Consider the following 16,237-nt stretch of genomic DNA (forward strand, 5'->3'; position numbering starts at 1 on the left):
TAGAAATGTTCGATTTGGGCTTTAGTAAATCCCTTCATAAAAAATTCAAACCAAAATCAAACCCCCCACCCCGGACTATTCTTAAACCTGGACTGTAATGGTAAAATTGGGACTTAAGGGACTATTTTTTATCCGCTTAATACTACATATGCAATAGCTAAATAATGCACATTGGGACTGATGCAGACCAGGACCATACTTGCGTACTTTGAAGGTCTCCTCTCTGAGAGAAGAGACTCAGCGGGTCCCTTTATGGGGCGGTAGCCGGTCTGTCACATCATTAGGTCCCACCCTGGTCACAGTAAAATTCCACGCAACGCAGGTCCACGACGGGGCTAAAATGACAATCGCATCATTTTAGCCTTACTCCCCATGGACTGGCGATTCCCGGTTTAATCTCCCCATCCTGCCCACTTCACTAGGGAGTGGCCGGGATTTGGGCGATCTGGCCACTCTTTCAGGGTATTCGGCAGCCTCCTGCACCCTCTGGGAGAGTAGGCAAGCAAGATCTGGACACAAAAGATAAATATAACATTGACGGAAATTGTGCCCAGAAAGAACACTCGTTCGGCAGAGTGGCAGCACTCTCAAAATACCAGCAACAGTGCCAGTTACATACAATGCATATTTTTCATAAATGATGCCAATGCTAGCAGTGCATCACTTCTCATAAGATCAAATAGATCCCAGTCTGGTAATGACGTGCTACTATGGAAACTAATCATTGAATTATTATTATTTTTTTGTCCTCTTTAATGTGGATTGACATAATGGTCTCGCAGCATTGTTTTCACATGTCCAGCTCCCCTGTAACCCCCCCCCCCTATATCTCTATTCACCTTTATATAATAATCTGTAAAGGTAATTCCACCACAGAACTTTGGCTTCATAACTGGTGATATTTGTCAATTCCTTGCTCAAGATAACAAATACACCATAGCAGCACAGTGGTCAGGATTGCTGTTTCCCTGCCTAGGTAGTATTTGTGTGTGGTAGACTTTAATGGGCAGGGGACTGATGTATACGAATACATAGGTGGTTTATTTACGAAGCGTTGGTTTCTAAAAAACCTGCTGCTTCTGATCATGTTTATATCCAAAATTTCTAAGGGCAATAAATTAACTAGCAAAACACTAATTCTAGCAAAAACATTGCCCTTTTAAATTTTGGGCATAAACACAATCAGAAGCACCGGGTTGCTTAGTAAATATATCCCATATTCTCTGTACAGCGCTGTGTAATATGACTCGCCCCTACTTTTCCCATGAAAACAAGTACCGATACTTGCCTCCAGTTGATTTGTTTTAGCTTCCACACTCTTTGAGAAGTTGTAGCACACTTATGTTATTACTTTTTAAAGAATTTAATTGATTTATCGGTTTTCAGAACCAGCTATGACAACTTAACAATTGTTAACTGCACATTAAAAAAAAAAAAAAAGAAGTTCATAAATAGGCTCCATGGCAATAGACTTTTCAACTCTTATCCATTATTTGAGACTAGATTTTTATGTACCCGAAAAAAATGTATCCTGCTAAGGTTATTAGCAATCAGTGATTTGTGCCGTCATTTCACTAGTCTGGTTACCAAGAAGTGATTTGTCTCCTTTCAATATATTAATACTATTTTTGACCCATCATTCGTCAGGCCTCTAGTTAGTATGGGTCAGACTGCAGCCATGGAGAGCTGACCAGATCATCATTAGGTCGTGCACAGCTCTGCGCTTACTTGTCCCCAAGAGAGATGGTGATGCGTAGTTAAATATTTAAAAAAATTAAAAAATCAGATTGGCTGCCTTTCTTGCAATAAATATGCACAGCTACAATAAAGAGCATAAATGATGTTATTGATCCAGGGAACTCATCATTTTGCCATTTACGAGGCTCTGAAGTACATTGTCTGTGGAAAAGTGGACTTGTCATCTGTACACAGTGCATGCAACCATTTTTGGGTGGAACTACAATCTATCCATCACAACAGGCTGCCTACTGGTTGAGCACACAGGATGGATGCATAGACTGTACATTGGTGACTGGTTTATATCTGTTGTATCTTTCTTCTGCCTTCCTCTAGATGAATACAATTTGAATGGATCTGAAAAATACCTATTCAATTTGGAAAGATGTTTACACCATTATGCATCTTCTCTCTTGTTCCTTCCCCTGCAACTATCCTTACCATCAGTGCTCCCGGTCTTTGGTCTCCTCTACTTCGGCAACTTAGACATAGACTGTTCGCCCATATGATGGCTAATGGTGCATACACACGGTCAGATTTTTCTTCAGATCTGAACGATAACGATTTAAAAAAATCGTTCAATCGATCATATCTGAAGGAAAATCTGACATATCCGACATGCCTGAACGAAGCGCGTTCCCGATGGTCAGATAACGATATCTGACATCTGATGCATTTGCAGTCAGACTTGGACGATTCCATTCATCTTAATGCAGTCAAAAATCGTTCAAATCTTTGATAAAATCATTCATCTGACAGATCTGACCGTGTGTATGCTCCTTAAAGGTTCAGAAAGCTGTTGTGCCTTCCCAAGCAACCCCCCACTGTCTTCTGAATCTAAGTTAGGGCAACTCGTTCTAGCTACTCTGTACTTGTCACTCCCAGTCTGATTTATTGCAAGATTTTTTTATTTATGCTCTGCACTGTACCCTGTAATATAAAGAAAAAGTACACAACATAAATACATTGTGTTAACCCATGTACAGGGATGTGTACACCTTGTTGTGCCTAAATAATAATGATATTAATAATAATAATAATAATATGTACCTGGCCCACCTACACCCACGATGCATAATAAAATATTTTTTATTCCCCCCCCCCCTACTACTTATCAATCTAAGGTACAAAGTAAAGAAAATAATTTGTTTGAACCATCTATTAGATTAGTGTTGCCGTGCTCACAGTATTTTATAAATTGCAGTAATATATTATAGTAATGTCAATTTGTTTAGTACAATCAATTACAATGCATTTTGACTTTCCCAGTAAAATACCATTTTAAAGAGAATCTGTATGTTCTTATTGGTAGGAGTCTACCCCACAGGTTCCCAAACCCAGTCCTCAAAGCACGCTAACAGTCCAGATTTTAAGGATTTCCATGCTTGACTATAGGAGATTTAATTAGTACTTCAGTCAATTTGATTTAACCATCTGTGCTCATGGATATCTCTAAAACCTGAACTGTTGGGGTGCCTCGAGGACCGCAATTGAGAACCTCTGGTCTACACACTAAAATATGTTCAGCAGATTCTCCAACAAGATCCCTTCCACCAGGTAGCAAATGCTCCTCTCCTGGACTTCCCAATTAGTTTACAATTGCTATTACATGTGTTGGACTAATGAATTGAGAAGGGTGTTATTAACGCAGGTGACTGCAATGATAAATAAAGTGGGAAGTCCAAGAACACAGAATTTTGGACTTGGCGGAAGGCCTCATGTTGATGTGTCTGATTAAGTTGTTTGGTACATCCAAAGTTGTAAGTACCTTAGTAGCGAATTGTGTGCAATGTTGGTACTCAATAGGAGTATGTTGGATTTTCTGCATACATAAAGATTAGCATTAATGAGTCAATAAAAATAAGACATGCCAATAACTTAAGTTTATTAGTCAGTCAACAATATTACAAATATTTAAAAATTACTTAATATAAATAGTTGGCAGCAAACTATTTCATTACAGAGTTAAATTACCAGTACAACAGACAGACTGGAGATTTAGACACCTGGAAGATAACAGTAAAATTGTAACTAAACTATCTCAAAAAATAAAAAATAAAAAGTTCAAGCTGAAGGCAATCACCTAGTGTCCTTAAGCATGGGCTCTTAATTATACAGAATACCCAAAAAATATAAATCAACTAAATTTGCATATCAAAGAACCTTTAATAATTACAATCCAAACACTCCGTAAGCCACTTGTGCCATTCTATACAGAAACTCTGAATTAGAAACTAGTTGCTTTAATAGTATAAAGATCTCAGCTCCAAAAATAATTCAAAATAAAATAAAACTTTAGCAATTAGCGTCATAAAATTATATTTTTCCCACATAAAAATACAAAATGATATTAATGACAAGAATATTACTTCTAAAAAACAAAAACACAAAAGAAAAAAAAAAACCAACAAAATAGAAATATGCATGAAAAAAGTCTCTCCTTTTGTTAGCAAAACACTATCCAAAATAACTACAATCATTTACATCAGTACAAAGATTTCTGGATTTTAAAAAATAGTTGCAATGACAAAAGGGGTATCTTTTCTGACAGTAAAAAATGACACTGTGGATAAAATCTGCAAAATATGCAATGAAAAAAATAAATTTGCATTAAAAAGGTTTACACTGTTTTTTTATACAAATATTAGAAACAGTATTGCACATCACAACACAGAATCGAGGTTAGTCAGCCTTCCAAAATGTGTTATATTCAAGTTTTCTAGCATCTTTGAGGAGAGGCATTGTGCAGCCAGATGCGTCAGGGATACAATATCAAGTGTTGTCCATACACAAATATATAAATGCTAAATGTTTCCTTCTTAACAAAAAGTGTGGATTTTTAATTTTTTTTCCTCCATAGTCATACACTTGGGCAGCAATATGCACATTGGGGGAGCAAAAGTGAAGCTTTAAAAATATAAAAATACAATCAAAATCAACTAGCAATCTTCTACAAAAATAGTAAAATAAATATGATTTATAAAAAATCCAATACAGTGTTCAACAATTAGAAAATAAGAATTTACTACACACAAGTACACACACAAAAAGCAGGATTAGAACTAGAAGCAGCATTGACTGCTCCACACAGAAGTGAAATGACATTAAAATGACTTTCTGCCAATCCCCCATTTAGAATATTTTCCATTTCATATTCCAAGTATTTTTTCTAAATATTTGGTAGAAAGGGATATATTTACCCCACAATTTTAAATTGAATTTTGTTTTCTCACTTGAGCAGATGCGCCTCTCTAATTCATTAGTTTAACAAGATTAATGGCAAGATTATTTTATTTCTTCTTGTTAGAAATCCAAAAAATTGAGGTATTGCAAAAAGAGATGTTAATTAAAACAAGCGCATTTCAAAACAGCTGACTGTCAAAGATTTCTCTCAGAGATAAAAAAATATAGTGCATAACAAAGTCAGAATTGTTTTGGGGTTAGGAAGGAAGGGTTAAGGTCGACAAAATACTATTAATAATATGAAGACCCAGGGAACATGACAGATCTGTTTAAGGAACAGGTAAGGGTACATAAATAAATTAGAAAGAAGCACTCTTTAGAACAGTAACAATTTTAAACATTTAAAACGTGAACTACAACCACATTGAAACATCAAGGTGAGACAAGTCACATATCGTACAGTACAAAAAAAGCACGCTGTTGACAACCGGTAAGAACGCATTTTTCATACACAGAAGATTGTCCCATGGGTTGTACCTAGAAAACCCATTTTGTCTCTATTCTTTCTGCATTAAATTGGTATATTTATGGAGTGAAAATATTCAAAGATAATTTTTTTTATACTGAAATATTTGTTGTGGGCTAGTTGCATAACCTCATGGCTTACTGAAATATTTAAATATTTCTTAATGGTGTTTAACATTTTTCCTAGCCAAAACTATTATTAATTACTGTTGGCTTCTTAAAATAAATATATAAATCAATATGTAAAAATAAAATAGCAGCCTTAATCAAATTATTAAAAAAATAATTAAAAACAAAGTGTGCAGAGGAAACCAATTTCAAAATAATGTTTTAGCCACGTGTCACTGTTGTCTTGAAGGTAGAGGGGAATTGTTATGCAACTAGCCGTCTGCATTATACATCTCCATTTTGACTTTAATTTTTACGCTAAAGCATCAAGCATTTTAATATTAATAGTAATATTATTTCTTACTAATATGTATCACTAAATATCATTTGGGTTATACATTTGGTGACTGATTAAATGTGCTGGCCATCTTTGGTTTTTATAGAAAGTTTTAAACCATGACATTTTAAACTGGGCGGGGGAAGTTACGCAATTTTATTTTTAATACGATTGAATTTTTTTTTCTATGCTACTTCACGTCACAAGAGTCAGAACCACACATCACAACTATTGCACGGGGATTACAGTATCACATCCAATCCTTGTAAATTGAAGTCCACGACTAACCAGGACACAAAATGGCTGCACTTACTAATCTAAAACAAATTTTCATATTGTACACATTTAAGGACATTTGTTTTACTTGAGTCACAATTCATGCAAATATGTTTGTTATTTATTTTTATTTTTTTGCTACAAAATTTTGTAAATTTTGCTCATGCTACTGTACCTTGCAATACCGTATCTGTGGTTAGTTAATAGTTCTAGTGCATGCATATGGTGTAGACAGGTAGGTAAACATGCATATTTCACATTCTAAAACTATGGCAGTTTCGGCCATATTGTGCTGCCTGCATTATTCTGCAATGCAGATTTTGAAAACTTTTTAATCCTGTATAAATAGGTGGCATTACACACAACACCTATATAGCAGCAAGCTAATACAGCTTATGATTAAAAATGTTTAAAAATAGCTAATAAAAAATCAGATTATCTTGAGGTATTAATTTCTTGCAAGTCAAAATGGAGAGCGGAAAAAAAAAATCAACCCTATATTTTTTTTAATTTACACACACACTTAAAATAGCAACAATAAAAATAATCTTTTTAGTAGCAGACATTTTTCCATTTTCACTATTAATTGCTACCTTTGGTAAATAACTGGGGCTGATCTTTAAGTTAAAAATTCATGTCTAGAAATAAGTGCACACTTCATCCATAAAGATATATTATATATATATATATATAGCAGCAGACTGTGTTGCCCCTATGCAGAACATTCCCATATCTAATTTCAGCATTACATATAAAAAAGAACTTAGAAAAAAAAATATAAAAAAAATATTTAACATGAAAATATCACAAATAATTATTAAGCCTGAGATGTGGGGTTTTGGTGAAAAACAAGAGGCTTTTAGTGTTTTGGCTGCTGATACAGATGCACGGATAGAGGGCTGGGGTGAGAAGCAGAAGAATGCACTTATTTCCTCTGCAAGTCAGTATTTTTAAACACAGTAAGCCGCATGCACCCATCTCTCAGTGAGTGGTAGATAAGCAATTCTTAGTTCCAGCGAAAGTGGATCTGACGAGGCCGGTCTGCTCCTTCCTTCACCAGTGGCTTGTGGAACTCCCGACCGGCACGAGAGTGGATATTCGCCCAGCAGAACTCGCAGTAATACTGCAGGCAAGTGACGTTGGCACAGAAGAACGGAGCAAATTTCCCACTGCAGCGGGCTCCCTGGCATTCATCGCACATCTGGTCATCCAACACGTATGGTTTCACCTCTACCTGTAATCAGAGGAGAGATAGAATACGAACATGAGTTATGCAGTACATGACTCGGCAAGCCAATATAATAGAGTCCCCATTAAGATGTGGCAGGGATGGGGAAAAATACATTTTTTTTCTGTTTTAACAGTTTATTTTTGTTTAAACCAGGTTTTTTTTTTTGCATTAATGTGTTAATGAAAATATTGAATCCTTCTTATAATAATACTGTGAAACATTGCTAAGTATTAGAAACCTTGATCAGCCATGTTTTAATGCTAACATTAACAATCCAAAATTAACTTTTTTATTTTGTTAAAAGAAAGCCAGACTAAGTCTTTCTTTCTTCCTTCCTGTGTGTGGGTAATCAATTTATTGCAGATAACAAATTTAGGGGGATACATATCATGCCTTCTAACAAGTGAAGAACTGGAAAAGTTACCCATAGCAACCAATCAACTTCATGGTAACATTTATCAAATACATTCTATAAAATGATAGATAGGAGCTGATTGGTTGCATCTCAGTAGAACTGAAGGTTTTGAATTTAAATAAAAGTGAAGGAGATTAAACCAAGAGGTGTTTCTCTGAATATTGCCTCATATGTGTTGGAGTTGTCTATCCTTTAAGATTGAGAATTAGTTGTGATTGTCTCCTGTCCTATAGGGAGGAGTTTGTGGAGCCTTAGCCGATACTAGGCAGATTTAGTACCTCTGATCTGGTTCACCCTCCCACCCTCCCTATTTCTTTGTTGTGTGCGAATATACTGTATTGGTTCAGCTCACTCTATATGAAGACCACAAGCAACAAGAATGTGGCATAGTACCAGAGGGATTCACTTATAATAGGCTTTTTTTTTCCTTTTAGGAAGTCACGGCGCCATGTCTATAGGACACAGCATAATACTACTTTTTTTTTTTTTTAAATAACCATTTGGTTTAAACCAGCCAACCCTCAGCTGCGGTGATAAATAAAGCTGGTTATCTGGTGAAATATGCAATAGGAGAATGAACTAAACATAGGTGGAGTTACTGTTAATATAAAAAAAAAAAATCAGGCAATGGTTAAAGAGCAGGCTCTATTGGATAATGATGCTTTTTATGCCTCAGTGGGGTGGAGTACGTTATGCACACATTATAATATGGCAGCATTATCAGAAACTCTAAGGGAAGAATAAAGTTACTGGCAATGTGACGCGATGCTCGGCTGCGCAAATATCAGCTAGTTAAGGTGCAATTTTCTAGGAATTTTCTGGGAACAGCACAGTGTCGACCTCGCCGAACTGCCTCCTAAATATATTCTGCACATTCTCATTTAGGATTTTGGAAAATACTGGAAAACAAACCTACATAAAGGGTCAATAATGATTTTACTTTAACGTGAATTTTGAAAACATGTCTTGCGGACATCGCTACTTTTATTAAAAAGTATTCTGACTTTCTATTATGGTCACTTGGTGGCGCTGTTGTGTAGGAGGCCTCTCTAGCAATCATCTAGGCCTGGTGCTGCTTATTTCTCTACCACAGGAAGAAATATGACAACTTGCAATCATTAATGCATCTCAACCTGAGGAGAAATGGGCTTTGTGCATTTAAATTCAACGGAAAAACAAAGAAAAGAAAGCTCGCAAATATCCCCGAAAAAGTCAACTCTGATCAATAATAATAATAACAAAAAAAACAAAAAAAAATCCAAAACTGGTCTTAAAATACATAATTTTCCCCAGACTCTAACCTACATACATAAATTATAATTCTTGTTTTTCAGATGCTACTGCCAGTTCATACTGCCATAAAGGACCTTTTTTACCCTGTGTATAAGAAACTCAAAAACGAGACAGAAAAGGAGTAGTAAGTTCCCTAAGCATTTTGTGGGTCAGCGCCATCAGGCATAGGCTTCTTTGGGAACTTTTCCTTGCACCCCACACAGGTGTCTTGTAATAGACCAGCTGTACATTATACAAGCCAGTTTTCATCAAGGACATTTATGCAGGACATTTGAGGTCTATTTACTAAGTCTTGGATGGAAGATAAAGTGGACGAGATAAAGTACCAACCAACTAGCTCCTGTCATTTTTGAACAGAGCCTGTGACATGGCAGTTAGGAGCTGATTGTCTGGTACTTTATCTTCACCCAAGGCTTAGTACATAGACTCTTATTACAGTAGCCCCAAAATGCTACTCTGATCAAATATTCTACATCTCATTACTGATGTGTGTGGGTAGTCAATTTGTTGCAGATACATTTAGGGGTAGACATATCATCATGCCTTCTAACAAGTGAAGAACTGGAGAAGTTACCCAGAGCAACCAATCAGCTTCTTGGTAACATTTATCAAGTACATTCTATAAAATGATAGATAGGAGCTGATTGGTTGCTATAGGCAACTTCTTTATTCCTTAGAAGGCTTGATACATCTCCCACTTAGAGAGCTACTTTACACCCAATATTAAGCAGGAGTCACTGCCTATTTTCTTTCTGTAGAGACACGGGACACATACTAAGTTGGACAGTGGTATTCTAGTCCATAGACGCTTTAGGATTGCTAATTGACATTATTGAGCCCATGCAGGAGTTTATTAGCTTTTTAAGTGATTGAAAATAGACCTGCATACTGTATGAAATACATGAAGAGGACTTTCCAAGATGCAATCTTGTATACATTGCTTAGACTCAGATAACCAGCGCTTACATTTTAGTTCGCCACCTGTCTTCTACTATACACTAGAATAAAAAAAAACAAAAAAACAACGCACTCACTCTTTTATCGATATCACCATGCTGGAGCTGCACAAACCGAGCACTGATGGCCGCAATGTAACTCTGCTGATTGGAAAACGCGACTCGTCCAGCACCTTTGGGGTACTTCAATTCTGGATCGGTATCAATTCCAGCATAGCACACTCCCCCATAGAGACGATCCATAATCATGGCCAGTTCCACTGGAGGAAGGACAAGAACCTTATTAATACCGGACAATGGAAGGTTCTCCATTTTTAACGAGATTCAAACTTGCAAACATTTAAGGTTCTTTGGTTCCAACTTAATGTGAACAACCCTGTGGGGCACTGCCGTTCTACAAAGGTTTCTCTTAAAAAGTAATTAAAAAGATTGAAAAATAAATAAGTAATTCCTGATGTGTGGTCATCTCACTTACATACATTTCACTTCCTTGACTGTTTTCACCCATTGTCAGTGCACTCGTTACCAGAGGTGTGTAAATATTTAATGCATCAATACAGCAGCTCTTTGTTAGACAACGCATAATGTCTATGTTTAGAGAATGAGTGGGTGGAAGCCGACAGATCACTAATACAATTCAGTGCTACTGACTTGAGAGATGCGGACTGACCGTGCAGAGCAATTGGCTGCTTTACTAATGTCTGGTCATGTTAGACAAAGAGGATAGATATATATATATATACATACACACACACACACACACACACACACATATATACATATATATATGTGTATATATATATATATATATATATATATGTATATATATATATAATATATACACACACACACATATATACAAATACTCGGCACTAAACTTAATCAGGTTAAACTTGTGTCGGTGCCTTCCTCCACAATACAAAGCAATATTCACATTAGGCGGCACTCAGACAACAAGTAGAAAAAAAAACGACACAGAGACCCCGCAGAGTTAGACTGCGGGGTCTCCATGTCGTTTTTTTCTACATACTGTCTGAGTGTCGCCTAATGTGAATATTGAGAATATATATATATATATATATACATATATATATATATATATATATATATACACATATACATATACACACACACCTCTATATCTATCTCTGGTGCCCTCCAAAGAGTGATGACGCATTTTACATTTTTTACAAGTTTCCGAGTGCAACTAAATTGCCGTTGTGCGTGTCTAGATGTATGTATGTACACACGAGGGCTGGTTGAAAAAAAGTAATGAGACGGCCTCCGGTTTTCTGTCCCATAGTTAGACGTGGCAACACTATGCTAGCTATTGTGAAGCTCATACATCGATGTGTCTGAACCTGCGGCTGGACTGCCATAGGCGTCTTTGTTTGGTCACGAGTGGACGATCTTTATATGTTTCGTCATGGCAGATGAGGAAGACGTGTCTGAGATTACATTAGAGATGTGTGATTGAACTGTGTGTTGAACTTGGAAAAAGCGGAAATGAAACTCATGAAATGTTACGGCAAGCATACAGTGGAGAAACAATTAGCCATGCTGCAGTATTTCGGTGGTGGAAGTACTTCAAAGAGGGTAATACGTGAGTTATTGGCAAAGCGCGTTCTAGGACACCATGCACCACGGTTACAGATGTCAACAATGCCAAAGCTGTGGAGACTTTGCAAAATGACAGAAGATTAACTGCACACAAACTTTTGGCTTCACTTGGCATCTCATTCGAAGGGGTTTAGCATATTGTGACAAAGGAACTGAAAATGCATCGCTTGTGTCAGGGCCGGCTCCAGGGCTAGTAGCGCCCTGTGCCGGCTGGGTGTATGGCGCCTCTTTACCTGCGCGACCAAAAATGGAGGCATGACCTAATTCACATAGGCCATGCCCCTTGAGTGACCAGCATGGCACGCCTCCCGTGTAACGTCAGACTGGGGGGAGCCCAGCACTCGTCACTAGCTGGGCTTACCCCAGCCCTCTCCCGGCACTGAATGGATGCAGCGCGCAGCATACATTCAGCCTCCAGGGTCCGACGCCGCGGCGGCGGGAGTACCCACCTCCCGACCAGACCACCGCTGGCCACTTCGGCCCAAGGGTGGAACAATGCTGTCTGCTGAAGTCGGGATGTTGGGGAGGGGTGCGCCCTCTATGGTGTGGCGCCCCTGTTCGACCGCACTGGTCGAACATCCCAAGAGCCTGCCCTGGAGTGTGTTCCAGGTGAGTACCCAGAACTCCCACAGACGAGCAGATACGACGACAAGTTGCATCGTGCAAGAACACTGTTTGAATGTTGGAGAGGATACCCAATTTCCCGACATTGATTGTGACGTTTCATGAATCGTGGATTAGTCATTATAATCCGGAATCCAAACAGTTCAGTGTATGGAAACCTGCGAATTCGCCTCCACCCAAAAAATTCCATGTGATTCCTTTGGCGTGTAGTCATGCTTCTGCTGTTCTTTGATGCGCACGGTATGATCCTACAGCACTGGGCTCCCCGTGGACAGACAATTAATGGTGACTTCTATGGAAACGTCCTGAAAGCCCATTTGTGTGGAGCCAAGAGGAAGAAAAGACATTTGCTGAAGAAACAGTGGTTTTTGCTCCAAGATAATGCCCGACCATATGTTACTGCTGTTGCATTGGCAGCAATCACTGAAATGAATGGGGCAGCACTGGAACACCCTCCATATAGCCCGGACTTAGCGCCCTGTGATCTCTGGGCATTCCCAACCCTGGAAAAAAGTTCTCAACAGATGATGAAGTGAAAAATGCCACAGCTGCAACACTAACGGTGATGTCACAAAACCGTCTGCTGCACGTCTTCGAATCGTTGTTGAAACGCTGCACAAAATGTATTGAATGTGAAGGATGCTACTTTGCAAAAGAAAAATGTTCAGATCCTGTGGAGTCATCTGATTCTGAATAACAAAATCAGTCTCATTACTTTTCAGTCAGCCTGTATATACAATATATACACACACACATATACATTATATATATATATATATATATATATATATATATATATTATTTTTATTATTCACCATTTACCCAACAGACTGTAAGGAAATCACAGACTGCTCTCAATAATACGACAGGGGCTTTAATTATGACCTTTTATATCCTCAATTAAGGCAAATGTCAGTCAAAGGATACTGTAATTAAGCAGATACATAGAAATTTTTTGTAATTGGTATTTGTTTCTCTTCTTTAAACTCTTACCAGCTCTCAGGGGTCTGGGGACACCTCCCACAAATATTGTTTTTCGGGGATCAAGGGGCTGTGACCCGTCCATTACAAAGTCGCTGTCGCTCAAATTCCAAGGACGAATCTGAACCTATTCCAGAGAGAAAGGTCGGAGGTTTATCATCGGGTGTCATCTTCTATGCAAACAATTCTGACCCATCGTCTTCTCTCTGCCATATAATAAACTGCTATATAATATACCGGTGTCCTACCATATCTATACACACTGCATCATTAGCACTACATAGTAATAAATGAAGGTATTAATCTGGATCCTGGCTGTAAGCGAGGATCCAATTCACCTCAGCATTTGTTCAGTATATGTCACGCATTACAAAGTGACATATTATATGTAGGATGCCATTTATACAACGTACACACGGTTATGCAAAAGTGCTTCTCAGCTCTGGTGTCCAGGTACCACTAAGACGGCATCCTCCGAGTCACATGGAAAAAAAAATGTACCCCTCCTCCTTATGGATGTAAGAAATGACGAGGCAGCTGGACCCCTCTCATATTTGACCATACATGTGGCACACCATGCAAGAGATATGGAAGCCTACTGATCAGAACCAATCTGCCCAAGCACTGCCCCATCCAGGCTGGATTATGAACAGCAAGGCCCGATAGATTTCTACACTTCCCTTAGTTGTACTAGTTATCAATATCATTTGCCAAGAACACATGCACTATCTGGTGCTGTCCTATAGTTCCATCTCGGCAGAGCCTCATACACATACATAGAGCTGCCGCCATATGTAAGAGCTGATCAGTCTGCACTCAGGCCAAAAGGGAATACAATTATGTGATCGCACAGCACAATATTGGCACAGGCTACCTATAACCATATACAGTGTCAGGTGTGGTAGTTGTCCGATGGTTTTTACCAGCTGCCGATTGTCATCTAAATAAGCCCAGATCAGATATTTAAAATCAGGATAGACAGTGTTCTTTGGCCCATAACTGGCGTGCATTTAAATCTAAAGTTAGCTAAATGGCCAGCAGACTTGTATTGTATAGGACCATCATTGGCATGCTGAGGACTAAAGTGGGAGCACTGTTCCTGAACATACCTCCCAATATGTCAATAGCCCATTAAAACACCTCTTTAGAATGTAAGCTCTCACGAACAGGGCCCTCTTCCCTCGGTGGCTTCTCCTTCCTTTACTCATACGATCTACTCTACACTCCCCACAAGGGCACCACCCTGCTGCTTTTGAGTGTTATGATCACTATTGCAGTAATGTTTATAAACTATGTCCTTGTCCTGCACTGTATTTTACTGCATGTCGCTATTTTCTTGTTTGCACATTTGTTTATGCACTTTGGAGGCGCTACGGAACCCTTGTGGCGCCATATAAATAAAGGATAATAATAATTGCACCTGCTTGGCTATGAAAATCAACAGTGAACATGAGATATCGCCCAACGTTCCAGCAAGAAACACATATACATACATATATATATATACATATATATATATATATATACATACATATATACATATATATATATATATACACACACATATACATATATATATATTAGGGATGTGCAGGCTCGGATAGGTTCGAGTTTGCACGTGGAGTTCGGATTTTTCCCTCCAAAAAAACGGAACTCAGAACGAGGCAAAACGTCATCTTACATGGACGAACATCATCATTCCTGGACAAAAGACCAGGAATGATGATGTTCGTCCATGTAAGATGACGTTTTGCCTCGTTCTGAGTTCCGTTTTTTTGGAGGGAAAAATCCGAACTCCACGTGCAAACTCGAACCTATCCGAGCCTGCACATCCCTAATATATATATATATATATATATATATACACACACATACATATACAGTCAGGTGAATAAATATTGGGACATTGACAGAATTTTCATATTTTGGCCTCTATCCACCACCACAATGGCTTTGAAATGAAACAAACAAGATGTGCTTTGACTGCAGACTTTCAGATTTAATTTGAGGGTAATTACATCCAAATCAGGTGAACGGTGTAGGAATTACAACGGTTTCTATATGTGCCTCCCACTTTTTAAGGGGCCAAAAGTAATGGGACTATCAACTCAAAAGCTATTTCATGGACATGTGTTGGCTATTCCCTCGTTATTTTATTATCAATTAAGCAGGTAAAAGGTCTGGAGTTGATTCTAGGTGTGACATTTGCATTTGGAATCAGTTGCTGTCGACTCTCAATATGAGATCCAAAGAGCTGTCACTATCAGTGAAGCAAGCCATCATTAGGCTGAAAAATCAAAACAAACCCATCAGAGAGATAGCAAAAACATTAGGTGTGGCCAAATCAACTGTTTGGAACATTCTTAAAAAGAAAGAACGCACCGGAGAGCTCAGCAACACCAAAAGACCCGGAAAACAACTGTGGTGGATGAGAGAAGAATTATTTCCCTGGTGAAGAAAAACCCCTCCACAACAGTTGGCCAAATCAAGAACACTCTCCAGGAGGTAGGTGTATATGTGTCAAAGTCAACAATCAAGAGAAGACTTCACAAGAGTGAATATAGAGGGTTCACCACAAGATGCAAACCATTGGTGAGCCACAAAAACAGGAAGACCAGATTAGTTTGCCAAACAACATCTAGAAAAGCCATTACAGTTCTGCAACAACATCCTATGGACTGATGAGACAAAGATCAATTTGTACCAGAGTGATGGGAAGAGAAGAGTATGGAGAAGGAAAGGAACTGCTCATGATCCAAAACATACCAACTCATCAGTGAAGCATGGTGGTGGTAGTGTCATGGCGTGGGCATGTATGGCTGCCAATGGAACTGGTTCCCTTGTATCTATTGATGATGTAACTGCTGACAAAAGCAGCAGATTGAATTCTGAAGTGTTTTGGGCAATATTATATGCTCATATTCAGTCAAATGCTTCAGAACTCATTGGAC

General features: G+C 38.3%; 1 protein-coding gene across 4 annotated transcripts in view; it reads right to left on the reverse strand.

Moving 5' to 3' along the window:
• Window positions 1–3,605: 3,605 nt before the first annotated feature.
• CPEB2 (cytoplasmic polyadenylation element binding protein 2) overlaps window positions 3,606–16,237 on the reverse strand; it is a 100,646-nt gene continuing 88,014 nt past the window's right edge. For all 4 annotated transcript variants that reach the window (XM_088482996.1, XM_088482994.1, XM_088482995.1 and 1 more), the window contains 3 exons: window positions 13,299–13,413; window positions 10,140–10,321; window positions 3,606–7,400 (listed from right to left, as the gene is read on the reverse strand). In XM_088482996.1, coding sequence (XP_088339122.1) covers window positions 7,173–7,400; window positions 10,140–10,321; window positions 13,299–13,413 — 525 coding nt within the window. In that variant the 3' untranslated portion in view covers window positions 3,606–7,172. The remainder of the gene's footprint in view (window positions 7,401–10,139; window positions 10,322–13,298; window positions 13,414–16,237) is intronic.

The sequence above is a fragment of the Taudactylus pleione genome, unplaced genomic scaffold, assembly GCF_031769625.1.
Source record: "Taudactylus pleione unplaced genomic scaffold, aTauple2 ptg000302l, whole genome shotgun sequence".
NCBI classification, from domain to species: Eukaryota; Metazoa; Chordata; class Amphibia; order Anura; family Myobatrachidae; genus Taudactylus; species Taudactylus pleione.